General features: G+C 59.0%; 8 protein-coding genes across 8 annotated transcripts; all 8 read left to right on the top strand.

Moving 5' to 3' along the window:
* Positions 1-1187: 1187 nt before the first annotated feature.
* Positions 1188-2267, top strand: LBRM_15_1060 (putative solanesyl-diphosphate synthase; the record flags this gene model as incomplete). The annotated part of the gene is made up of 1 exon (XM_001563504.1): positions 1188-2267. The coding sequence occupies one exon, from the start codon at positions 1188-1190 to the stop codon at positions 2265-2267; it is 1080 nt and encodes a 359-aa protein (XP_001563554.1).
* A 2598-nt stretch (positions 2268-4865) lies between these two features.
* On the top strand, positions 4866-7928 carry GDH (glutamate dehydrogenase; the record flags this gene model as incomplete). Its single annotated transcript, XM_001563503.1, has 1 exon — positions 4866-7928. One exon carries the CDS (start codon positions 4866-4868, stop codon positions 7926-7928), a length of 3063 nt encoding a protein of 1020 aa, XP_001563553.1.
* A 2772-nt stretch (positions 7929-10700) lies between these two features.
* Positions 10701-11282, top strand: LBRM_15_1040 (putative 60S ribosomal protein L6; the record flags this gene model as incomplete). The annotated part of the gene is made up of 1 exon (XM_001563502.1): positions 10701-11282. The coding sequence occupies one exon, from the start codon at positions 10701-10703 to the stop codon at positions 11280-11282; it is 582 nt and encodes a 193-aa protein (XP_001563552.1).
* An 862-nt stretch (positions 11283-12144) lies between these two features.
* On the top strand, positions 12145-12699 carry LBRM_15_1030 (putative succinate dehydrogenase; the record flags this gene model as incomplete). The annotated part of the gene is made up of 1 exon (XM_001563501.1): positions 12145-12699. The coding sequence occupies one exon, from the start codon at positions 12145-12147 to the stop codon at positions 12697-12699; it is 555 nt and encodes a 184-aa protein (XP_001563551.1).
* A 1918-nt stretch (positions 12700-14617) lies between these two features.
* On the top strand, positions 14618-16684 carry LBRM_15_1020 (conserved hypothetical protein; the record flags this gene model as incomplete). Its single annotated transcript, XM_001563500.2, has 1 exon — positions 14618-16684. One exon carries the CDS (start codon positions 14618-14620, stop codon positions 16682-16684), a length of 2067 nt encoding a protein of 688 aa, XP_001563550.2.
* Positions 16685-17513: 829 nt separating this feature from the next.
* On the top strand, positions 17514-18749 carry LBRM_15_1010 (putative NAD/FAD dependent dehydrogenase; the record flags this gene model as incomplete). Its single annotated transcript, XM_001563499.2, has 1 exon — positions 17514-18749. One exon carries the CDS (start codon positions 17514-17516, stop codon positions 18747-18749), a length of 1236 nt encoding a protein of 411 aa, XP_001563549.1.
* Positions 18750-19367: 618 nt separating this feature from the next.
* LBRM_15_1000 (putative 2Fe-2S iron-sulfur cluster binding domain containing protein) lies at positions 19368-20315 on the top strand (the record flags this gene model as incomplete). Its single annotated transcript, XM_001563498.1, has 1 exon — positions 19368-20315. The coding sequence occupies one exon, from the start codon at positions 19368-19370 to the stop codon at positions 20313-20315; it is 948 nt and encodes a 315-aa protein (XP_001563548.1).
* A 1972-nt stretch (positions 20316-22287) lies between these two features.
* On the top strand, positions 22288-22947 carry LBRM_15_0990 (putative 40S ribosomal protein S3; the record flags this gene model as incomplete). The annotated part of the gene is made up of 1 exon (XM_001563497.1): positions 22288-22947. One exon carries the CDS (start codon positions 22288-22290, stop codon positions 22945-22947), a length of 660 nt encoding a protein of 219 aa, XP_001563547.1.
* Between the last annotated feature and the right edge of the window lie 1072 nt (positions 22948-24019).

Below are 24019 nucleotides of genomic sequence, written 5' to 3'. Positions count from 1 at the left end.
GGAGAAAAAATGAGCGCAGGCGAGGGCCTCATCGATGTGTTCGCGCCGGTGGTGACAGGCGACAAATGAAGTTGCTTTGGTGTGTGTGTGTGTGTGTGGGTGGGGGTGGGGGTGTGTGTGGGGGTGTCAAATTTTGTTCCTTAAAACAAAAAGCAACGAGAGCGCAACTGAGAGAGAAGTCGCCGTCTGTGGAAGCAACGGCGAGCGGATGTGGAAGCGGTGATGATGCACTCTGCAGTCCACCGTGTCCTTCTCTCTCCCCCAAAATCTCTTCCAGGGCCACCACCGCTTAGCCGACACCACATCCCCCTTTCGCTCTTCTGGCTGGGCCCCTCCCCCCCTACCGTCCCGCCTCCTCTACATCCTTCTTGGCCTTTCTTTCGCACACAACCGTGCCTTTTCCCTTGACGGCGTCTACCGCTCCCTCCCTCTCCCTCTCCGTCTGCCTGCGTGATGAGTGCTTTGACGACACAACATGACACCTCAGCCTCCTGCAGGTGCTGCTGCTGCTGCCACGTGCGCGTCCTTTTCTCGCTTCGCGGTTGGCGTACGTAATATTCGATTTGGTTCATCGTGTGGACCTTTTGGCGGCTGCATGTCTGCGCGTGTGTGTGTGTGTGTGGGCGTCGATTGCTCATCGTCTACAAGCCGCTTCTACTACGGTTAGTGTCTCTTGCTCCCTACCCAACAGCACAGCCTGCCATTACGCGACACCTCTGCTCACACACACACACACACCTTCCTCGTTCCCTCTCTCTTCCTATCACCCCACCTTCCGATTACTACCTTCACCAGCCTTAAGTATTATAGTTGCGTGTATGCATGCATAATTAGAGAGATAGTAACCGTCTTCAAGAGAAGCTCAGCCGTCGACAAGACTGCGCCCATCTCCTCACACACACACACGCACGCACGCACGCACACAGTTATTTACTTGTTGGTTTTCTTGTTCTTAGATGGTACCGCCACCATCATCACTGTCGCCATTCATCTTCTCCTTGACTTACTCGGCCCCTCTCCCTCTCTGCGTGCGCGCTTAGATTTTTTTGAGTAGACTGCAAACGCTGTCGTTTCACAGCACATCTTCGCCGCCGGGCTGGGCTCAACACACACACACAAACACACACGTCGTCACACACACACGAGACTCAGACCTCCAAGCCGAGCAAGAGAAGAAAGGCAAAGAAATGCTGCATCGTTCTCTTGGGTGGCTATGCACAGCCGCGCAGACGCAGGGTAGCAAGGCGCTCACGTCGGAGGGCCGCCCCTTTGCCCTAGTGCATCGCGAGATAACCGCTGTCAGGGAGCACATTCAGTCGCTCGTGGCGAACACAAACAACGAAGTGCTGGATCATGCCGGCAAGTATGCGCTGGCTGCGGGCGGCAAGCTGATGCGTCCGGCGCTGGTGGCTCTCATGGCGCATGCAATGCTGCCGCTCGACGTGAGTGCGCGTCTGCTCGAGGAGCCGATCGGATCGCTGGACGAGGTGACGCCAGGCACCATTCTGCCCTTCCTACGGCTAGCGGAGGTCACCGAACTCATCCACACAGCCTCGCTTGTGCACGACGACGTCATCGACAGCAGCGACATGCGCCGTGGACGTCCTGCCTTACACAAGGTCTACGACACGAAGCGTGCGGTGCTCGCCGGTGATTACATTCTGGCCCGCGCATCCTTCTATATTGCAACACTGCAAGTGCCGCGCATCGTTATTCTCATGACGACAGCGCTGGAGGAGTTGATGTCCGGGGAGCTCCTTCAGATGGATGGCTGCTTCGACATCCCTCGCTACGAGCAGAAGAGCTTCTGCAAGACGGCGTCCCTCATCTCCAACTCGCTCGCTTCCACAGCGGTGCTGGTGGACCCGGGTAATGAGGCGCTGGAACAGACGGCATTCGACTTTGGCAGGCACCTTGGCATTGCCTTTCAAATCCTCGACGACTGCCTAGACATCACCGGCGACGAGAAGACGATGGGAAAGCCGAAGTTGGCCGACATGAAGGAAGGCATCGCGACGATACCGGTGCTCCTCGTGGCGCAGCGCAACGCGAAGGTGGATAAGATGGTGCGACGCCGCTTTAGCGAGCTGGGTGATGTCGAGTACTGTCTGGAGGCAATGGAAAAGGAAGGTGCGGTGGCCGAGGCAATACAACGCGCGGACGAGCACTGCCGGCTCGGGATCGAGTCACTGCACAAGCTGCACCACTCGCCCGCGCGCGACGCACTCGCGAATGCGCTGTTGATGGTGATAAACCGCAAGTCGTGAGCCTGCGCTAGTGCGTCTCTGTGTGGGTGTGGGTTTGTGCTGCCCGGCTGTTTGGCTACTGTTGCTGTTCTTCGCGGACGTTGTGCGCACTCGCTGTTTCGGGTAGTGCCATTAACACCCTGGGCCCTCTCCCCTTCACTGAGGAAGAGTGTAGAGGAGAAGGCCGCGCAACGGAGAGTTGAGAGGTGTGGCCGCGCTCAGCCGTCTCTTTTTCACACCGGCTGCCAACTCCACTAAGGAAAACAAAGAGGGGAGGGATCGGTGTGCAGATGGCGACTGCAGAGGGCAGTAGAGATCAGCGTAACTCGACTTTTGGGTCGATCTCACCGCAGTGATATGCCATTGAATGCGGCTTTATCAGCGCTTGCAACCCTCCTCAATGCCGTTCCTTTCATTTCCTCCGCGCCTTCTCTACCGCATCTTCCACTGCTGGCGCACCTCCACGCACATGCAAAGGGGGGTGCACAGCCAAGATGTGGCGGCGGCTACGATTAACTTGGAACCTCTTCTTACCGTGGTGACGCCACGGCTTTAAAGATGGGAAAGTAAAGACGGCGCAAACCCCACACAAGCACAGAGAGAAGAAACGAAAATCAAAAGACACAGAGACGGCGCTGCTGCTCGTCCCCCCCCTCACTCTCCCACACACACGCACACACACACACGCACGGCACCCTCCACCGACGTATGGTTGTGTGTTTGTGCGCGTCTTTGGGTCTAATGCCCCCCCCCTCTCTCTCTCTCTCTCCCACCCACCACATCGTGACAGATGTGTGCGCCTCCACTAGACTGCTCATCACTGCCCTCTCCTCCGTTCTTCGCTCTCTTCCCTCTACCCTCTCTACTCGCCGGCGCACTTCCGCTCCACTCGTGTCACCACCACCACCACACCCGCCTCACCTTGTGTGTCCGTGTAGCAGTTAAGCTTTCTTTTCTCCCTCGCTCTCCCTCTCTCGCTCCCTGTATTTTCTCTCCTTTGCTCTGCACCTCAGTATTCTCTCGCGTCTCTTGTGCAGCGTGGCTCTTTTCAGTGCGGTGCTTCGGTGCGACTGTTCTCCCGTGCACCCTCTTTGATTAGCGACACAAGCGCTGCCAAGCCCACTCAATCCCCATCGCTCCTCTTCTTCTTCTGTTGGCCCACCCACTCGCACTGGCAAGTCTCGTGCGAGTGCCCGGAAACGGTAAAACGGCAAAAAGCAGAACGAAGCAGAAAAGGAAATCAGCTCACTCACTCACTCACAGCAAGAGAGAGAGAGAGCGAGCGAGCGAGCGAGCGACGCACGCGCCTCGACTTGAAAGCGTTGAATGGCCGTCAGGCGAAGAAACAGCTGAAAAGAAAGCGGAGAACGCGTACGTGATCAAAAAGGACGGGCTTCCAGCGAAAAAAAAAAGGGGGCGAGAAGGCGACGAGCACAACTGCATCGAGCACCTACACCTTGTCGCGCACAGGCGCATTAGCGCATGCACGTCGGCCTGTGAAATTAATAGCAAAAACTTCACCAGAGCAAAGAAGAGATAAAAAAAAAAAAACGACGGAAAACGCAGAAGTAGTGCGGGTGTGTGTGTGTGTGTGTGCGGGTGTTGTTTTACGGCGTGCTGCCCTCCCTCCCTCCCTCCCTCCCTCCCTCCCCCCACTCCACTCCACTCCACCCCCCTCTCTCTCACTCTCTTTATAAAAGAAAAGCGCATCCGAAAAGAGCACCTCACTGGTAAGCAGGAAAACACGCTTTAGCAGTCGCTTGTCCATTCCTCTTCTCTCTTTCGGCTCTCCCTCTCTCCCTGCCCGTTCGTCTGCTTCGCTTTCTGTTTCGGTTTACTTCGGTGAGTCTTCGCGCGTCTGGGCATTGTCGTCGTCGCTTCTCGTTCTTGTTTTCCTTTCTCCTCGTGTGTGTTCGCCCCGTGTCGGTCTCTCTCGGTCGGTCGGTCTGTCTGTCTCAGTCCTCCACCTCACCTTGTGTTCGTTGTTTCTGCTGTTCTTGTTTGGTGTCTTTCTCGCTCTCTCCAAGCCCCCGCCAGAGTCTCTCCCCTCCCCCAACACGCAGAGAGAACGAGAAAGCAAACACAAGTCAAGCGATCCATCAGCAAAAACATCATTTGGCGTTGCCGTCATCGACATTTCACAGCTCCCTCCCTCCCCCCTCCCTCTCCCTACCCACGAACACACACACATTGCACTTGCCTTTCTTCTGCTCGAAACCCTCCCCCGTCTCTGCGTTCAAACTTCTTCGCATCAGTTTTTTCTCGTTCATGTATTTGCCTTGTCCTCTTGTCGGCGTGATCAAGTGACTCCCTCCCTCTCTCTCTCTCTGCGTGTGTATGTGTGTGTGTGTGTGCGTGTGTCTGCGTGTCTTCTCCACTAGAGCAACTACCTAACTAACATACAAAACGATCGACTTTGTAGCCTTTCCCTCCCTCCCCTCCCTCACACACACACACACACCCTCACACCCACGCCCTCACATCTCTCTCCCCTCCCCGGACGCTTTTCTCTCTCGAAGTTGGTGTTTGCCCACGTAGTACATCTCGCGCTTTCTTTTCTTCCTTCAGCATCAGACTGCCTCTCGGAACAACACAACGTTTGAAATCAACCGAAGCAAGATGATGCGCCACACTGTGTCCCAGGCCATGGCCAGCCTCCGTGGCCGCGTCCTCCCGACTAGCCACGCCATCACCGCTGTAGCACTGCTCGGTGCTCCCTCGCTCGCTAACCCGTGCCGCTTTGCCTCCTCGGCAACCGCGCTGCCGCTGGTGGACCGGGATGCCATCATCAAGGCTGTGACGACGAAGGCTGTCTTCGACAAAAAGATTGTCGAGTCGCTCACAAACACCTTTGTGAGCGGACTCGAGAAGTCGAGCTACACACGCAACTTCTCGCAGGCGGAGATGATTGACCACGTGCAGGGCCTGCTGACGGCGGAGGCGCGCTTCCGCATGGGTGACTCCTTCGAGTACGTTCACGAGAACCAACGCACCGCCTTCTATATCTGCTACAATGAGCCTCAGAAGAAGCTGCGCATGCTGCGCAAGATGGCGCAGTTTGTGTCCCTCAACGAAGATCCCAACCTCGGCAGTAACACACACCACTACGTCAGCGAAGACCGTAAGTTTGCCATCTACACCGCCTCCACCGAGGCCTTCATCGAGAACTGGGGCGAGGAGGAGCACGTCAACCCCAAAAATCCAGCACTGCCGACGCAGACGGCATTTAGGCAGCTGACAGGGGAGCAGAAGGAAATTATCCGTGGCCTGCTACGCCGCCAGCTCAGCTCTGTGTTCCCGCTCTTCCACGTTGAGGAGGTCGAGAAGGGCCACGTGTCCTTCACGATGGCCACCATGGTCGAGCGCACGAACTATGTCGCCTCGCTGCTGTCCATCTTTCAGGAGATCGCCGGGGCTGAGGTCATGACGAGTGTTTCCTACAGCTTCTCGAACGGGGTGCAGGTGTATGGGTTTGAGATCCAGGGCGCGACGGCTGAGCAGATAGAGGAGCGTGCCTCGCTGGTTGGACTTCTGCCGAACCGCCCCTTCAAAGCCCTCACGTGCCTGCACGAAGCCGGCGCGCTGTCATGCGAGGAGACCGTGTTTATTGACGCAGCCGTCATCTTTGCCATGTACTTCACTCCAAGCCCGACGACAGACGACTACCGTCACCTCAAGACGATCCTGGCGAAGGAGCCGAATGGCGTGAACCGGCTGAACAACCTGCGCGGCTCTCTGACGCAGGAGGTCATGTCGGAGCGCTACACCGGCTCCGTCATCGCCCTCTACCCGGAGTTTGTGAAGCTCATCTACGACGACTTCAGGCTTGGCTCCACGCCCGAGCGCCGCGCTGCCATTGCTGAGAAGATTACACACCGCCTACGCGAGGATGACCGTCCAGAGTACGACCGCACCCTCTTCATGAGCTTCCTCAAGTTCAACGAGGTGATCATCAAGCATAACTTCTGTAAGACGGAGAAGGCTGCACTCGCCTTCCGGCTGGACCCGACGTTTCTAAAGGAGCTCGAGTTCCCGCGTGTGCCGCACGGCGTGTTCCTCTTCGCTGGCGGGCAGTGGCGTGGCTTCCACATCCGCTTCACCGACATCGCGCGCGGCGGTGTGCGCATGATCATCTGCAAGGAGCGCGACTACCGCAAGAACAAGCGCTCCGTCTTCCAGGAGAACTACAACCTCGCCCACACACAGCTGCTGAAAAACAAAGACATCCCGGAAGGTGGCAGCAAGGGGACCATTCTCGTCTCCAGCCGTTACCTGAACAAGTTCGATGAGGTTCGCTGCCAGCACATCTTCCTCCAGTACGTCGATGCCATGCTCGACCTAATCATCCCTGGCGAAAAGGGCGTCGTGGACAGCCTCAAGTCGGAGGAGATCATCTTCCTCGGCCCGGATGAGAACACCGCCGGCACCTTCCCGGCCGCTGGCGCGCTCTACAGCAAGGGGCGTGGCTACAAGGCGTGGAAGTCCTTCACGACGGGCAAGGACCCCGAGCTGGGCGGCATCCCGCACGACGTGTACGGCATGACAACGCACAGCGTGCGAGCCTACGTAACATCCATCTACGAGAAGCTCGGGCTCAAGGAGTCGGAGATGCGCAAGTTCCAGACCGGCGGCCCGGATGGCGACCTTGGCTCGAACGAAGTGCTGCACAGCAAGGAGAAGATGATCGGCATGGTGGATATCTCGGCCTCGCTCCATGACCCGACGGGTATCAACCGCAAGGAGCTTTCCCGCCTCGCCCGCCACCGTCTGCCGCTGCGCGAGTTCGACCGGAGCAAGCTGTCGCCGGAGGGATTCCTGGTGCTGACGGAGGACCGCAATGTGAGGCTGCCCGACGGCACTCTCATCGGGGACGGCGCTCGCCTGCGTGATGAGTTCCACTTCCTCAAGTACTCCGACGCGGACGTCTTCGTGCCGTGCGGCGGCCGCCCGCACAGCGTGACACTCGAAAACGTTGGCAGGTTCCTCAAGGTCCCGGACGCGGACGGTGAGTCCATGATGAGCGACAAGTACACGAACCTGTCGCCAGAGCAGCTCAAGTTTAAGATAATTGTAGAAGGTGCCAACCTGTTCATCTCGCAGGACGCCCGTCTGGCGCTCGAGAAGTGCGGCGTCACGCTCATCAAAGATGCCTCCGCGAACAAGGGTGGCGTGACATCCTCCTCGCTGGAGGTGTTTGCCGGGCTCTGTCTCTCGGACGAGGAGCATGCCAAGTACATGTCCGCCAAAAGCGCAGCGGATGCACCGGATTTTTACAAGAAGTATGTGCAAGAGATCCTCGACCGGATTGAGGAGAACGCGAAGCTCGAGTTCAACGCCATCTGGCGCGAGTGGGAGAAGGACCCGCACCAGTCCAAGACACTTATCGCTGATGCGCTGAGCAAGAAGAACGTGCAGATCCGCTCCAACATCCTGAGCAGCGACATCTTCCAGAACGACGACCTGGTCCGCTATGTGATGGCACAATACGCGCCAAAGACTCTGAAAGAGGTGGTGCCGGTGGATGTGATGCTAAAGCGCGTGCCGAAGAACTACCAGCACGCGATCTGCGCTATGTGGCTGGCCTCTCGCTACGTCTACCAGACTGGTGTGGACAGCAACGAGTTCGACTTCTTCCGCTACATGACTGAGGTCTACACCAACGTGGCAAAGTGGGTCAAGTAGAGGGGGGGCTAATGATGAGGCATCCCGTCAGCTTATTCCACTGCCAGCCTTTCCAGCCTCCCTCAAAGCACCGATGGGCACATACACACACACAGGCAGTCTACGGCAACCTCTCCTCTTCCCCCGCTCCCCCTCCCTTCAGTCCCGCTTCAGAACAGTGTTGGGGGAGGGGGAGGCGTGCACCGCATGAAGGGCGGATTGCGCGAGCAGCAGATGGCGGGGAAACGGGACCAAACAAAGGGGAGGAAGGTAAAGAATAGCTGAAATGCGACTCACATGCTGGTCACCAGTCTCAGCTTTAGGAAAGGTCATGGTCCGCTTCTTGGCAGCGTTAACTTGGGGAAGAGCAGCACACACACACACACACACACACACACACACACGAGTAAACTTGCTGAGCACGTCGCACGCAGCCAACCCACTTCTCTCCCCCGCAAACTCACCATCTATGACGTTGTTGCTTTCACACAGGTAAGTACGCGCATACGCCCAGGGATGCTGGCACCTCTGTGTGTGTGTGTGTGTGTGTGTGTGCTGCTGCTGCTGCTGCTGCTGCGGTTTAGTAATCCTGGTGGTGGTAATATGAAGGGTGAGAAAGCGGCCCTCCTCCACCCATGTAGGCACCCCAATCCCCTTTCTCACCCACGCCCGCCGCCACCGCGAAGTCTCTCCCTCTCTGCGACACTCCTGTGCGGCGCTCAGCGTCTTGTTTGCTTCCCAGACTGTGCCAGGCTCGCCTTTGTTGACATCCTCTCTCTCTCTCTCCCTCTCTCTGGGCACTTTTCCGTGGACGGCCACCACCAACACCCCGAACGCCACGGCCTCTGCTCCTCGATGTAGTGCTTTTCGCGCCTCTTTGCTTTCCTACCAGGCTGTCTCTCTCTCCTGCCCCCTCCCCCTTCTTCTCCCGTCGACTCTCTTACAATATGCAGAAACGTGTGTCGGAGTGCCTGTGCTCGTGTGTGGGTCACACCTGCTCCCCTCCTCACTGTGCCGTTCGCGTAAAGGATATGAAGCAGCAGAGTGAGAGATGCCGCATTGGGGAATAAAAACTCTCATGGCAATGCGCACACATTTCCTCCCATCCCCCTCCCCTCCTTCTCTTCTCTCAGCCTATTTCTCGTTGGGTCGCGTGTCTGTGTGTGAGGAGCCCTCGTCTCTTCGCCTCGTGGATCTGTGAGCTTCGTCCTGTGCCTCGTTGACCTCACGGCACTCGGGCAAACGCTTGTTTGGGGTACGGTTCTACCCCTCGGCTCTCCCTTTCCACCAGACTCCTCCGATACCGCACCGTGCCAGAGGATACATCGACCGCGCCGTGGCCTCCTTTCTCCCTCCCCTCTTCCCTCGACTATGGAGCCGGGCGCTTCGCTCTCCCCCGCCCCCCCCCCTCATCCTCTCTCCCTCTCTGTGTTGTAGTTTTTACTTTCCTGTTGTTTCTCCACACACACACACGCACACGCACACGCACGTACAGAGAAGTATGTCGTATTCATTTTTTGTTTTCGTTTTGCTTGACCCTCTCTCAGGTGCAGTCGACGATGCACCACCACCACCATGTGATGCGCGCGGATTGGTGAAACGAACGGAAAGCGGCACTGACACGCACATGTGGATTGCGATAACGTTGGTTGTCCGGGGGTGTACCGGACAGTCCGCAGTGATGCACACGAGCGGGTCCTCTGCTTACTTGTATCGCCACCCGGACACGGACATGGTACGATCGCTGATAACCCTTTTTTCGCTTTCGTGTGGGTGTGTGTATACGTGTGCGCGTTGCTTTGGTGTGGGCATGTGCTGTGGCTTACTCTCCCTCCCTCTTCGTCCACCACATCCTCCTCCGTCGCATCTCTCTTCTTTTTCTATGGTGTGCGCGAGGGTGTGTCTCTCGCTCGTCAGGGTGATTTGCACGTGTGTGTATCGGCTCGTCTGTGTGGAGGAGGAGCGGAGTTGAAGAACGCTTCGTGTGTGTGTGTGTGTGTGCGGATAATTCCACAAGTACAGCTACCACCATTGTAACTGCGACCCACGACTACATCGCTAACTCCCCTTTATCCGCAACACTTCTCGTATTTTCTCTCTCAGCATCTCTCGCCCTATACTGCAAAGTTGCCATTGCTGTGGCTGCCGAGTCGCGCGCAAACGTGCGCCGTACTTTCTCTCTTCGCTCTCCCCACACATCGCACATCACATCACATCATACACACCACCACCATCACATGTACTGCACTGTGCCGCAGTCGATACCACTATTGTGGGACACAGTCGTACTCGTTCCCCTCCCCCCTTTGTGTCTGTGTGATGTAATGCGATCTGATGTGATGTGTTTTTCCTTCATCTCTTTCACAGGACATAACGTCGCAAGCCACTCAACAAGCGAGAGACAAATGCATCTGCGGCATTGCCGGTCTACGGAGGAACGCCTGTTTGGTGTACACTCGAGGGGTGTACTCCATCTTCCCCACACACACGCCCCTTGCGCGCCTCGGACCTCCCCACACGCGTGGTGATGCCAGTGAGCCTATAAGAGCTACACGCGCAGGAGCCATTCATGCGTTCTCCACGTTCTCCAGAGTGTCCATCTTCGAAGTTCACTCTTCTCGGCCCATCTCACTCGCCCACGCACCACCCTCCTCCTCCTCCCTCCCCCCCCCCCACCTTTAATCGCTCCACTGATGATGCATCTATGCGCACGACACGAACAACAGAGCGAGAGGTACTCACACAAAACTAATAGTCCCCCCTCCCATCCGCCCCAGAGAGAGCCTCCCAAGCATGGCCACCGCTGTCAAGTGCGCTGCGAAGAGGAAGGCCGCGAAGAAAGTGTCGCGCAAGAGCCCCGAGTACACGACCCTGCGCAAGAGTTGTGCCCCTGGCGCCATCGCGATCATCCTCGCCGGCCGCTTTCGCGGTCGCCGTGCCGTGATCCTGAAGCAGCTGCCGCACAACGGCCCGCTGGTCGTGTCCGGCCCGATGAAGTATAGCGGCGTCCCCATCCGCCGCATCGACTCCCGTTACGTGATCGCCACGAGCACCAAGGTCGATATCTCCAGCGTTGACACGTCGTCCATCACCCCTGAGGTGTTTCTGCGCCCCAAGGCGGAGAAGCCGACCAAGTGCGAAGGAGACTTCATGGGTGACAAGCAGAAGGCTAAGGCGGAGAAGGCTGCCAAGAAAACCTCCAAGGCGGAGAAGAAGACCGTCGTGTCGGACGCGCGCGCCCAGCTGCAGAAGAAGATCGACGCCGCTCTCGTCGCGGCCATCAAGAAGGACGCTCAGGGTAAGGAGAAGGCCGGCTACCTGCGCTCTGTCTTCACAGTGAAGCCGGGTGATGCGCCGCACCGCTGGAACTGGTAAGACAGGTGTGCACATAGCGGTATCTGTCCCTCCCTCCCTCCCCTCCTCACTCCCCCTCTCTCCCTCTCTCTCTCTCTCCGCACGTGTGGGTTTAAGTTTGTTTGCGTAGGCGAGCCAGCGCGCGGTTTTCGAGTCTCGGCGGGCACTTGTCGATGTTTCGCGTTTTACTGCGCGTGTAGGCACACATGCAGACACACACACACACGCGCGCGCGCAGCAGCTTCAAGGAGGAAGAGAGGCGTGCCTGACTTGGTGGCGTGGCCCGCCGTCTCGCCGGCCTCCTCCTCGTTCTCTCTCTCTCTCTGACTCCTTTCCTCGTTTTTCTTCGTTTCTCGTTTGTTATATTTCTGTTCGACCACTCGGCAAAGACACAGCGGACAAGCAAAGCGCCCCCCGCAACACCAGAAGGGCCCGGGTGGCGCGGGGGGGGGGGGGGAAGAGGCAACTCTGTGAAGCCGAACAGACACACCTAGCACAGGGGAGCATTTGCGTCGTGTTGCCTTTCCCTCTTTGTTTCTTTCCGGAAGGAGGGGCTGCTGGTGCCCTCTTCCCTCCTCCTCCTCCTCCTCCTCCTCCCACCCCCTGCCAATCCCCTGTGGCCTTCTAGGATCCCAGAGGCGAGTGTGGAGGCGGACTTGATAGCCCCAGTCGAGACGACAACTAGCGCGCACACCACTGCCCACCCACACAGACACACACACACAAAGGAAGTATGTCTGTAATGAAGTACACTGAACTGACCTCTCTCCTCCCCTTCCCCTCCCCCTCCCCCCCTCTACACGCACACACGCGCCGCTGCCACCAGTCACACAAGAAGCGAAAGACACACACGCTTGACACACACGCGCACACAGAGAGAGAAATGCCGTCCGCACCTCTCCCCGGTCGACTGGTGAACTACAGCAGCCCGCTGTACATGTATCACCACCTCATGAAGAACTCGACGACCAAGGCGCCACAGCTGTACACGGCCAAGGACAACAGCAAAACGGCGATGCACCTCATCACGCGTCGCGCCCCCAACGCAAACTATACGGTGAATCGGTGGTACCTGAAGGAAAAGGTCGACTCCAGCAACCGCATGCGCCTCGAGGGGCTGTACGAGTGTGTGCTCTGCGCCTCTTGCACCGGTTCCTGCCCGCAGTACTGGTGGAACCGCGAACACTTCTTAGGTCCCGCTGTGCTTCTGCAGTCGTACCGCTGGCTCGTCGAGCCCCTCGACCGTGACTTTGACGAGCGTGTGCGCCTGTTCGAGACGGGTAGCCTGGTGAACATGTGCCACAACATCTTCAACTGCACCATCACATGCCCCAAGTTCCTCAACCCTGGCCTGGCATCGAAGGAGATCAAGCGCTTGTCGTCGCCATCGACGAAGCGCGTTGGACCAGCAATCGAGATGAAGCCTATCAAGAACTGAAAAGGGAGAAGGACGAAGATGAAGAAAGCGCGAGTCGCAAGTAACCGGCTACGATGTCAGCGCAGATGATGTGGGGGGGCTGTGTGGTGTGTGTGGGGGGGGGGGGGGGGGGGGCTGTGCTTATGTTTTTGGTGTCGCTTGGTCATCGTCATCTTGTTGGGGTTTCGCCTTGGTTTTCATTCTGTGCTGCCCGTGGCGGTGCCCTGGCGTGCTGGCATGCGAAAGGCGGTGGCTACACAGCCGTTCCCTCTCTCCGCTCGCACTACCACTAGTAGGAGTAGCAGTAGGAGTAGTAGTGGCGTCGCGTGCTCGTACTATCATTTGTCTTTGCCGCATCGTACGATGTACGCACACATCCTCTGACTTCGCTCACCCCTTCTCGCTCCTCCCGCATCTTAGAAAGTCGCTCTTCTGCAGCTCGGCTCGGGTTTGGGGTTGTCTTAAGAAGGGGCGGGGAGAGGTGCAGCGGGCAGAGACGCGTGCTTGAGTGTATTACAGCTAACGTTGGCGGTGTCAGTAGCAGAGAGATGGCTGGGAAGGTGGGGAGCATCGTGGGTCCTCCTCCTCCCTTTCTCTCGCACACTGATATACGTGTGCTTACGCCTCCACCACTTCCTACCCTTCAGTTACGCCAGGGCAGGGAAATATCGATATCATCTCTGATTTCCTCCCTCCCGTCGATCCAGTGTACATGGGAGGAGGGAAGGGCGACACACGTTCGTACTTGCCTTCTACTCTGCACTCCTGCGCCTATGGGTGGGCTCTCGTGTCGTCTCTCTTCCTGTGAAAAATTAGGCTCGCGTGTAATCGCGCACGCACTGGTGCTAAAAGAGAGGAAGGGAAGAGAGTACATGCACAGCACAAATACCCAGAGAGATCTCCCCCCCCCCCTCTCTCTCTCTCTCTCGCCTTGTAGCCCCTCTCCACATACACGCGCACCTACCGAGAAAGACAGGGAGGCGCCTTTACGCATCTTCCCTACACACGTTTAGCGGGTGTGTAGTTGCGCACAGTGGAGGAGGAGGAGGAGAGCCATTTTTTCGTGTAGTTTTGCTCGGTGATCGTTTGCTTTCCGCCAAGGCTGATGGACGCACTCACTGACACCCTATACAGGCATGAGCACAGACACACGCTCACGAGAGGCTGCTGGGCGCCTTGCAAGATCCACCTGCGCCTCTGCTGAGCCCACACGTGGATGCCCTCGTCGGCATTGGCGTGCGTCTTCTTGACTGAAAGGGATGGAAAAAGGAAAGGCGCCGCAGACGTCATTGCGCCAAGAGGAGACACACCGAACCTGCACGCGCGTGGGCGTCTCGACGCTTTCAAAGGAAAGAGGGGGGCACGTAGAAGAGCGCAGGTACAGGCGCTCATCCGGTGCGCGCTGCTACGTCGGCTTTCCCCCCTCACTCTTGCTTCACGCATCGCTTCTCCTTTCTCTCCCTCTGCCTCTGCTCTTACCTCAACACACACACACACACACACACACACACGATCCGGCCCGCCCCACCCTCCGATGCGGCACTGCACTGCTGTATGCGTAGATCTCCCTCTTTCTCTGTGGGGGTTAAACGCGCACTCGTGGAGAGAGACCAAACGCGGAAAGGCCATTCCACTTTAGCCCTGTTGAGGACTTCACCACACAGTGGTCCCATCCCCTTCACGCAAGCGCACCAGCAGCGGCAGAGACTCCAACTAAGCTGGCGAAGCAACTCAAAATTCACAGGAAACTGCAGCCCCCTCCCCCCCCCCTTTCCTCACTACTACGAACGTGGAAGAGCGAGAGAAGCAGCGTTGAGAAGCTCAACGCCCATCCATACATACTCAGAGAGAGAGACACACACACGCACACACACACACACACACACACACAAGGGCTGAGGTCAGCAACAATACCCTGTGCGGGCGCTGTTGTGAGCGCATGTCACTCCAGTTCACGGTGAGTGGCCCGAACATCCGTGTTCTCCTCAGTGTTCTCACCTGCGTCAGTCGCCTCGGTGAGGCCGTGTACGTTGTGGGGCTGAGCGACGGAATCGAAATCAGTGCCGTGTCGCCGGGCCGCAATGGCTACATGGCGGTGAGGGTGCACGCGCGCTGCTTCGACCGCTTCCTACTGGAGCCCCCATCCCACAGAAGCACTGTTGATCATGGCAGCGGCCTTGTGGCTCCGGATGCAGCCGCGGGGGGTAATGCAGACGTCAGCAGCGTGGATACCCCCAGCCCTTCCTTGTGTCTGCTCACCAAGACGCTCGTCGCGACAGTACTGCGACAGCACAACAACGTGCAAAGCCTTGACTTTCAGTACCGCACCGCAGCGTCCTCCGGCAGTGCGGCGGCAGCAATGGCGGAGAGCGACGCGGATAAGGACAGCTCTGACGCTGACCATGACCTTTGGAAGGGTCGCGCGGACGCGGACGTGGTGCGGTGGCACTGCACCTATGCGCGCAACCTCACCAAGACGTTTCTCCTCCGCCTAGCAGAGGGAGAGCCGACCAGCGTCTACGCGGACCTGTCGCGCTACCGCTTTGAGGTCTGTGGAGACGCCCGCACATACGGCAGCCTTCTTGCCTCGCTGCCATCGAGTGCGAATCAGTGTGCGTTGACGCTGCCAGAGAGTGGCGGGCTGGAGCTGCGCTCGGTACGGCAGGCGGGGTCATCATCGTCATCCTCTGCGGCGGCAGCAAGCAGTCGTGAGAGCGGCTCAGCTGCGGCACCTTCGGGTAGCACCAGGGCAGCGGACGGCAGCTCCACGGTGGTGACGGCGTTCGAGAGTACCTTCACACTCTTCCGCTTCTTCGAACCCACTGCCTCACCACCGGTGGCAAGCACGGGCGCTGCGGCAACGGAGCTGGAGGTTGGCCCGTCAGAGGTGTCGCCAACGCCGTTCTCCATTACCCCACAGCAGCAACAACAGCAGCGTCCCCAACGCAACTTTGCGGTGTCTGTCCCGGATCACCCACCATGGGCCACCGCTACAGTGAACTTTGTTTCGCTGCCAAGCAAAACGTTTGACGTGAAGCCCTTCAAGAATGCTGCGTGGCTAGCAGAGCAGCTCGGGGTCCAGCTGCACCTCCTCACGGGCGAGGAAGGTGTGCCACTCATCATCGCGAGCATCACACCAGAGGAGGTGCGGCAATGGCGCGAGAGCCTATCCTGCACTGGTAGCGCGGCAGGACGCCCGTTGTTGGTGACGAGCAACTCGCCTCCCACCTCTGCACCAACGTTCATCTCGTTCATTCTGTACGTGGCAGCGCTGGACTCGACGCCAAGCGCCGGCAGAGCCTCTGGATCCGGTGGCGCACCTGTCGGTGTCGCAGACACGAGCATCGTAACCGCCATCAGCTCCGCAGCCAGCTCCCCCCGCACCAGCATGCACCACCGAACGTCGAAGGGCGGCGGTGCCGCTCAAGCTGCCGTGGCCGCGACGCCGACACCAGGGTACGGAGAGGAGGAGAACGGGGAGCACGATGGCATGCTGGTGAGCAGCGGCACGCTGTCCCACGTGGAGGCCAGCTTGGCGAGCACCAATACCGCCGCCAGAGGTGCTGGAATGGTGGGGCGCCTGTCTCGCGAGAGCAACAGCACCGTCAACTCAGCGTACGTGACCCCGCGACCGACTGCGTCCCCGTCGGAGTTGGTGATGGTCATGTCCGGTGGCGACACTCCGAGCACCCGTAGTGCTGATACCGGCGGTGGTGACGCGGCCCACAAAGCTCTTGGCCTCCCAAGGGGCGTCACAGCGTCGTCGCTGCCGGGGTGCTCCACTGTGACCATGCCAGGTGCCACAGCGCATTCTGCGGCGCAGCCGATCTCGTCCTCGCACACCACCACCTTCACTGCTCTTAACACAATGTACCCGCTTGACTTTGACGCGTTTGTGCGCACCTACACCTCCATGAATGAGGCGGACGGCGACACGGAAGAGGAGGATGCGCAGGATGCTGAGTTGCGCGAGTTCCTCGCCAGCTGTGTCGCCTCCATGTCGTGAGGACCAACGCAGAACTAACCCGGCGATGATGAGCACGCTGAGAGTGGGTGGGGAGCGGACGGGCAAGCGATGGCGCTGCAGAGAAGGAGTGCGTGGCGGCAGTGGTGTCGCTAATCCCTGCCGCTCCGCCCCCCCCCCCCACACCTCTCCTTGCTTCTCTGCCACCACCCGATCGCCTCTTCTCAGGTGAGACTGCACACATGAAGTTGAATGGCTCGCACACACGTATGCAGAGACGCACACACACACACACACGCTGCACTCGTAGCGGTCGGCGAGGGGGCTGGGACTCATCGGATTGGGGCGCACTGCATCAGTGCAGGACGTTGCTGGGCTCATCCTCGTGTAGTGTCGTTGTCTTTGCCCTCCCCCTCCCTCTCCCCACCACCCCAGCCACATTTGCAGGGGGAGTGAGTAGGCACCCCTGAGCGGCACAGCGCACACACAGCTGAGCACCGCCACTTGGGCTCTCCGTTCTGCGCCATCTTACTTTGCCCTCCTCTTCGTGCTCCCTTCCTTTTCTCTCGTGTACGTCGCGCTGGGCACCGCACACAGAGAGAGAGAGAGAAGCGTGTACACACGTACCTCCCTGCATCCACCACCACCACCCCGCCGCTGCCGTCAGCCTCTCCACTACGAGACAAGTGCAACACAAATCGTCAGCAAACCACACGCGTGCGCGGCCATCTTACGCAAACGCCTGCGAGTGTTTTGTAGGTCACTTTGGCTCTCTTTGTTTCTTCGTATTGCTCTAACGCAAGCCGCCGTCGCCATCGCAGTCTTGCCTCGATCTTCAATCGCCACTTCCCCCCTCCCCTCCGTCACAACAATGTCATCCTCCTCCTCGCCAGCGCCGAGGAAGTTCAGCGCCGAGGTGCGCGACGACAACCCCTACAGTCGTCTGATGGCACTGCAACGGATGGGTGTCGTGGACGACTACGAGAGTATTCGCGATAAGGCGGTCGCCATCATCGGCGCCGGCGGCGTAGGCTCCGTCGTGGCGGAGATGCTGACGCGCTGCGGCATTGGCAAGCTCCTTCTCTTCGACTACGATACGGTGGAGATGGCGAACATGAATCGTCTCTTCTACCGCCCCGAGCAACAGGGGCTGAAGAAAGTGGAAGCCGCCAAGGAGACACTGAAAGACATCAACCCTGACACAGTCGTCGAGCCGCACGCCTACAACATTACCTCGACAGAGCAATGGCAACGCTTCTCGGACGCACTGACAAAGGGCGGCGTCTCTCCCAACTCGCCAATCGATCTCCTGCTGTGCTGCGTCGACAACTTCCAGGCACGTCTCACCGTGAACCTCGCGTGCCTGACGTACAAGCTGCCGTGGATGGAGAGTGGCGTCGCCGAGAACGCCGTCAGCGGACACATTCAGCTGCTGCTGCCCGGCGTCACTCCGTGCTACGAGTGCTGTCCTCCGCTCGTTGTCGCCACCGGCTTGTCAGAGGCGAAGCGAGAGGGCGTCTGCGCTGCCTCACTGCCAACCACCATGGGCATCGTCGCTGGCTTCCTGGCGCAGAACACGCTCAAGTACCTCCTGCATTTCGGCGAGGTCTCCGAGTACATCGGCTACGACGCCATGCGCGACCACTTCCCTCGCGTCGAGCTGAAGGCAAATCCAGAGTGCCGCAACGCGCTGTGCGGGGAGCGACAGGCCGCCTACGCGGCGAAGGTGCGGGCAATGGGCGAGGCGGCGCACCCGCTTTATGCCGCACGCAAGGCCCGTGCAGATCGCGCAGAGAAGGAGCAGCAGGCGGCGCGGGCGCGGGCGAAGGCCTGCGCGGCCGAGTGGGGTATCACGGTGGAGGCTGAAGGCAAGGACTCACTCGTCGTCCACGGTAAGATGGTGGGCAGCTCCTCCGCTGCGGGCGAGGCAAGCAGTACGACCACCTCCGCCCTGCCGGGAAGAGAAGGGGAGGGCGTGAGCGGACTCGAGTACGCGTACGCCGGCACTGCGGGAGACAGCGCCAATGTCGCGGATGAAGACAAGTATGTCAAAACAACCGGTGCGTCTATTGAGGAGCTCATGGCACGTATGAAGGCGATTCAGTAAGAACTCCATGAGCAGAGTGGAAGCTTTTAAGGGCGAAGCCGTGGTGGCAGTGAGAGAAGTGTGCCTGAGAAGAGACTTTGTATCCATCAGGTCCCCAGGGTGGGTGTGGGTGCGGGTGGGGGGGCTGTTCGTGACTGGGAGCGTGGCGGCAGCCCCCCCCCGGCGCTGAAAAAAGCCAAAGGCAAACAAAAATATATTAATGCACGAGAAGAGCGCACAGCGGACACATCGCTGTGCGCTGAATGTGTCTGAGGTGTTAGCCTCCGGGGTCGCTCTTTCGGTCGACTCTCTCCCTCCCCCCTCCCACCAATCACCACCACCGCCGCCCGCTCACTCCTCGTCTTTTCAATCGGGTAGGCTCTGCTCCGTCTGCACTCGTCAACCTTCAGCCTCTCGCTCGCTCGCCCACTCTCTCCAAAAGGCAACAAAGCATGCCATGGGCAAACCATACCTTACCCCGTCACCGATCACCGTCCCCCACCCCGACCCAACTATCCCCTCCTTATACCATCACGAAGGCCACGGAAAGCGCATCAAGGCGCACACATACACACACGCACTAACGAGTGGTGGCCATCGCCATAGTCAGGCGCAGCTCTCGTTCTGTGAGAATCATCTATGTCGAACAGCGAAGGGTGCGAGCGTCTCACCACCATCCCTGGTGCGTGCCCGACGCCGCTAGAGCTGGGCGTGTCAGGGTGGAACATCCTTCACTCCTCGGCCGCTGTCTACCCGTACAAACCGTCCGCCGTGCAACAGACAGCGATGAAGAACTTCATCGAGTCGTGGGCGCACGTGTACGCGTGCAGCTGGTGTGCTTACCACATGCGAGAGTACGTGCACAACCACCCTCCAGACGTTCGCGACAAGCTCACCGCATCACGCTACGTGTGTGAGATGCACAACGAGGTGAATGAGCGGCTCGGCAAAGATGCCTTCGATTGCTCCCCTGACGTGGTACTGCGTCGGTGGCACCCTGGGTACCCAAATAAGATGGAAGACAAGCCAACGATCGAGGAGCAGCTGGCAGCGTCGGAACGGGAAAAGTCCACAGCAAAGGAGGCGAAGCGCCGTCAGCAAGAGGAAGAACGGCGCATCAGTGAGTTAGGGCTGCACACCCGCGAGGCGGCCCCAAAAGACGGTGCAGCCTGGCGGGACGCGAGTGAGGCAGCATCAAAGAAAGCGGGTGGCGGCTTGTGGAGCTGGTGGCTCTCTGGCAAACCGGCCTTAAGCACACCTGCAGCCAAGAGCAACGCACCGCCAGGCTCAAACTCGTCAGCTCCGCCTCCGACTACGCAACACTGGCAGAGCACCTCCACCTCAGGTGCACTCACGACGCCACCGACAGGTGCGCTGGCGTCCGCCGCTGCTGACGTCGCCAACGTTGGTGCTACTCCTCCCCGCCATGGCTGGGCTACCTCCCTCTCGGAGGTGCATGAGAGCTCTGTGATGCCCACCCCGTCGCGCGGCAAGGCTGCCAATGACGTCACCGACATCGATGCCGTTCTCGAGCGGCTAAAGCGGTGTCAAGTGTACTGCCCAGAGGACGAAGAACTCAAGCACTAGCGAGCCTGCGCATTCCTGCTGTCCCTTTTCGGTGCTTGAATGCGTGTGTGCGTGGGCGTGTATGAGCGCGCAGCCCCACTATCGCTATGAATCGGAATGCGCATCTCAGCCCGCGCTGTCGTTCAATTTGCAGAGGAAGAGAGACGGCGATGGTGCGTTTTTTTTTTTTTTTTGTGTGTGTGTGTGTGTGTCTGCGAGAGAAGGGCGCCTTTGCGTCCGGGAAGCCTCAGTCATGTGTGCGGGTGGACAACTTCTCAGCGCTCGTCCTCGCCGCACGCCCACTCCACCGCCTGCGAGCAATCGTGACTGACAATGCGTGTGGCGCATCAGCGAGGGTGCATGTTTGCCGAAGATGGTAATCCTCTGCCCCTTCCTTGTCACCATGCAAAGACGTGGCACACACACACACACACACACACACGTCCACTTCCCCCTCCCCGCCTCCTCTCCTCTCGCGCGCGCGCGCACTTGGGACGCCGCTGCCCTTTACCCCTCTCCCCTCAGTCGCAGTGGCGTAGACGAGTCCAGCGTTGACAGCACCCCAATTTCACAGAGTTGATGCCGAGCACACCCTTCGCCACAGCGCAGCAACGTAAGCTGCTGACGTCGCTCTTGTAGTGTGTCGTACGCTCCTACCTATGTGTAATGGAGGGCGCAGGCCTGAAGCACCTCAGCGACGGGTTCGTCGCTGAGGTCGGGCTGGACGAGGATGAGCGCAGCGATTTCTCGGACACCGATGACGCGGTACTCGCATTGGTTGTCGTCCTCAAAGGCCCCTCACTGTTCAGAAGACGCGGAGTCTCCAGCTTCGAAAAGCGGCAGCGGCGTTGCCTCTATCGGCGTAAGCACTCCGGGTAGTATTGCCGTCGTGAAGCCATCTGCGGATGACTTGGTGGAGGTGACGGATCGAGCTGGTACAGAGAGGGCCGTGCGCTGTAAAGCTCGTACCACGTCAGCTGCCAAAACAACAGCAGAGGCGGATGCGGATGCGCGCAGGAATGACAAGAAGACCGAGGCTGCAAGTCAGCTCTTGCTGTCACCCCTTCAAGGGTGCAGAGGCATCGCCCTTGAGCAGGGACGAGGTCGGAAAGGTGCTTTGCATGGCCCCGCCGGCGGTCTTATTCGCGATACAGGGCGTTCTTGTCCCTCTCGCCCTCGGGTTTGCTGGGCCCGGCTATCTTCTAGACAGCACACCAGAGATCTGCATTTTTCGCCCTCGGCGCGCTCATGCATGTAGTGCTGAACTCTACCCCGACACGGCCCTCACTGCCCACTGGCGTGGGGAGCCTGTGTGTGTGTGTGTCACCCCGAGGGGGGGTGTTTGGGGCAGAGGCGGTGCACCGATGGCTGAGTCGGCGCATTGCTGCAACGTGTGTGCCTACGGCTGCTTTGCACCGGGGCGATGGTGCCTGTGGCAGGGTAGTGTGTCTGACCTCCCCTGATGTGTGTGTGTGTGTGGATGTGGCTGAGCGAGGGCAAGAGGGCACGTTGGGAAAGGAAAATCCCCGCTTCTTTTTTAAGCTAGAGTTCCCCCCTCCCCGTCGGCTGTCATGGCCCTCTCTTGCCCCCCCCCCTTCACTGTTTGTCACCTCACTCTCTCTGTGGATCGTTCTTTGCAAAGTCAAACTAAGGGGGACTGGCACGTTTCTACGAGCACTGGGGATGGGGAGGAGGAGGAGGAGCTGTACGGCCCCCTCCCCCCTTCTACCTCTCCCTTCCTCTTCACGAAGGTGGCGTGGGCGATCAAAGTGCATCGCGAAGGATTTGCCTTTACTGAGTTACCGTTACCATCTTCTTCATGCCCCACCCCCGACCCTCCCGCCTCTCTCTCTCTCCCTCCCGCCGGCTTGTCGTGGCTGTGCACGCACACACACACACACATGCACCCTACTGCGCTGACACATCATCTGGCTCGCTACCGCCGGGAAGTCATTTTATTCTTCTGTGAAGCATCTCCCTCCCCCTAGAGAAAATGGGCCCACTCTCCAAGAAGCGCATGATCGTCCGCGACGGCGTGTTCTACGCCGAGCTGTTCGAGTTTCTCAAGCGCGAGCTGGCTGAGGAGGGCTTCTCGGGCGTCTCCTACCACATCACGACGCTCCGCACGGAAATCGTGATCAAGGCGACGAAGACCCGTGAGGTACTCGGTGTGAACGGCCGCCGAATCCGCGAGCTGACGGCCTGCATCCAGCAGCGCTTCAACTACAAGGAGGGCAAGCTCCAGTTGTACGTTGAGCGCGTTGAGGTGCGCGGCCTGTCGGCGATGGCGCAGGTGGAGTCCCTCCGCTTCAAGCTCCTGAGCAACCTGCAGGTGCGCCGCGCTGCCATGGGCATCATCCGCTACGTCATGGAGTCTGGTGCCAAGGGCTGCGAGGTCACTGTCGGTGGAAAGATCAAGGGCCAGCGTGCGAAGAGCATGACCTTCCGCGATGGCTACATGATCAAGTCCGGTACGGCCCATAAGTCCTTCGTTGACTCCGCCTGCCGTCACTGCTACATGCGCGCCGGCTGCATCGGGGTCAAGGTTAAGATTATGCTGCCGGGTGACTCGACTGGCCGCAACGGCCCGTCAGAGCCGCTGCCGGATGTGATCACTGTGATCGAGCCGAAGCAAATCACCGCATCCGAGTAAGGCCACCATACCCGCTACGCGCTTTGTACGTGTACGTGCTCAGGGACGGCGGAAGAAGCGAGGGACTGGGTCCGATGCTGAACAAATGAATCTGAAGGACAGCAACGACGCGTTCATTACTTCTTTCACTTTGATCTATTTTCTTCCTGTCTGTGCGTGAGTGTGCCTCGGTGAGCAACCAAGTCATGGGGAGGGCGAGAGTGGGGGGAGTGTGGAGGGTCTTCCATCACTCTCTTTGCCTGTGTGTTTCTGCAACCTTTCAGGGCCACAGAGGATGCGGATAGCGGGCCCAACTCCCTCTCTCTTATCTCACCGCCGGCATCACGCGCAGTGCCCATTTCTTTCCTCATTTGATTCAAAAGGGAAAAACAAAAAGCGAAAAGACGACGACGCTGGGTGCTGCAGTATCATCGTGGACAGCTGTCGGCTGGCAGTTCAGCAACCGGAGGGGGGGCATGGGCGTGTGAGCCCACAGAGACGTGTCCGTCATCATGGGCCCTTTGCGGAGAGTCTCTTTTTGTCTCTCTCACTCACTGAAAGAGCGTGGACGAGTTGTGTCATGGAAGAGGGGTGGTTTGGGGTAGGTGGTGTTTCGCGGCGGCTTCGTCATCACCCCTGCCACACCACCACGGACATGTTTGCACCTCGGGGCGCGCATCTCCGGCATGTGTGCTGCCTTTCAGCGTGGTCATGCCCAGAGAGATGCCTCTCTCGCTCGTTGACCGGATGACCCTCTCTTTTCACCTTTCGCGTCCTCCTCCTCTTCCTTCACTTCTTCGTGCCGCTGATTTCGTATGTTGGGCGTTTCACGACTCCTCACGTCGCCATCATCACCGTCACTGCCAGCACAAACACTCATCCTCCTCCTCCCCCTCTTCTTCTTCTTTGGATCGGACACACACGCGGAACGCACTACGCCCTTTTCGCTTGTGCCTCTTCCACACGGGCCAGTGCGCGTGCAGAGGAAGTGGGAGATGTGCGTGCTGGGCGTACACCCAAAAGGATACAGCGCCACCGTCGAGCTCGTGCGACAGCACCGAGAGCGAAATCAGACACCTTTGTTTCATGGAAG

Source organism: Leishmania braziliensis, chromosome 15 (genome assembly GCF_000002845.2).
Source record: "Leishmania braziliensis MHOM/BR/75/M2904 complete genome, chromosome 15".
Lineage (NCBI taxonomy): Eukaryota > Euglenozoa > Kinetoplastea > Trypanosomatida > Trypanosomatidae > Leishmania > Leishmania braziliensis.
Note: the sequence above shows the minus strand (reverse complement) of the source record. Positions and strands in the feature narration are given on the sequence as shown.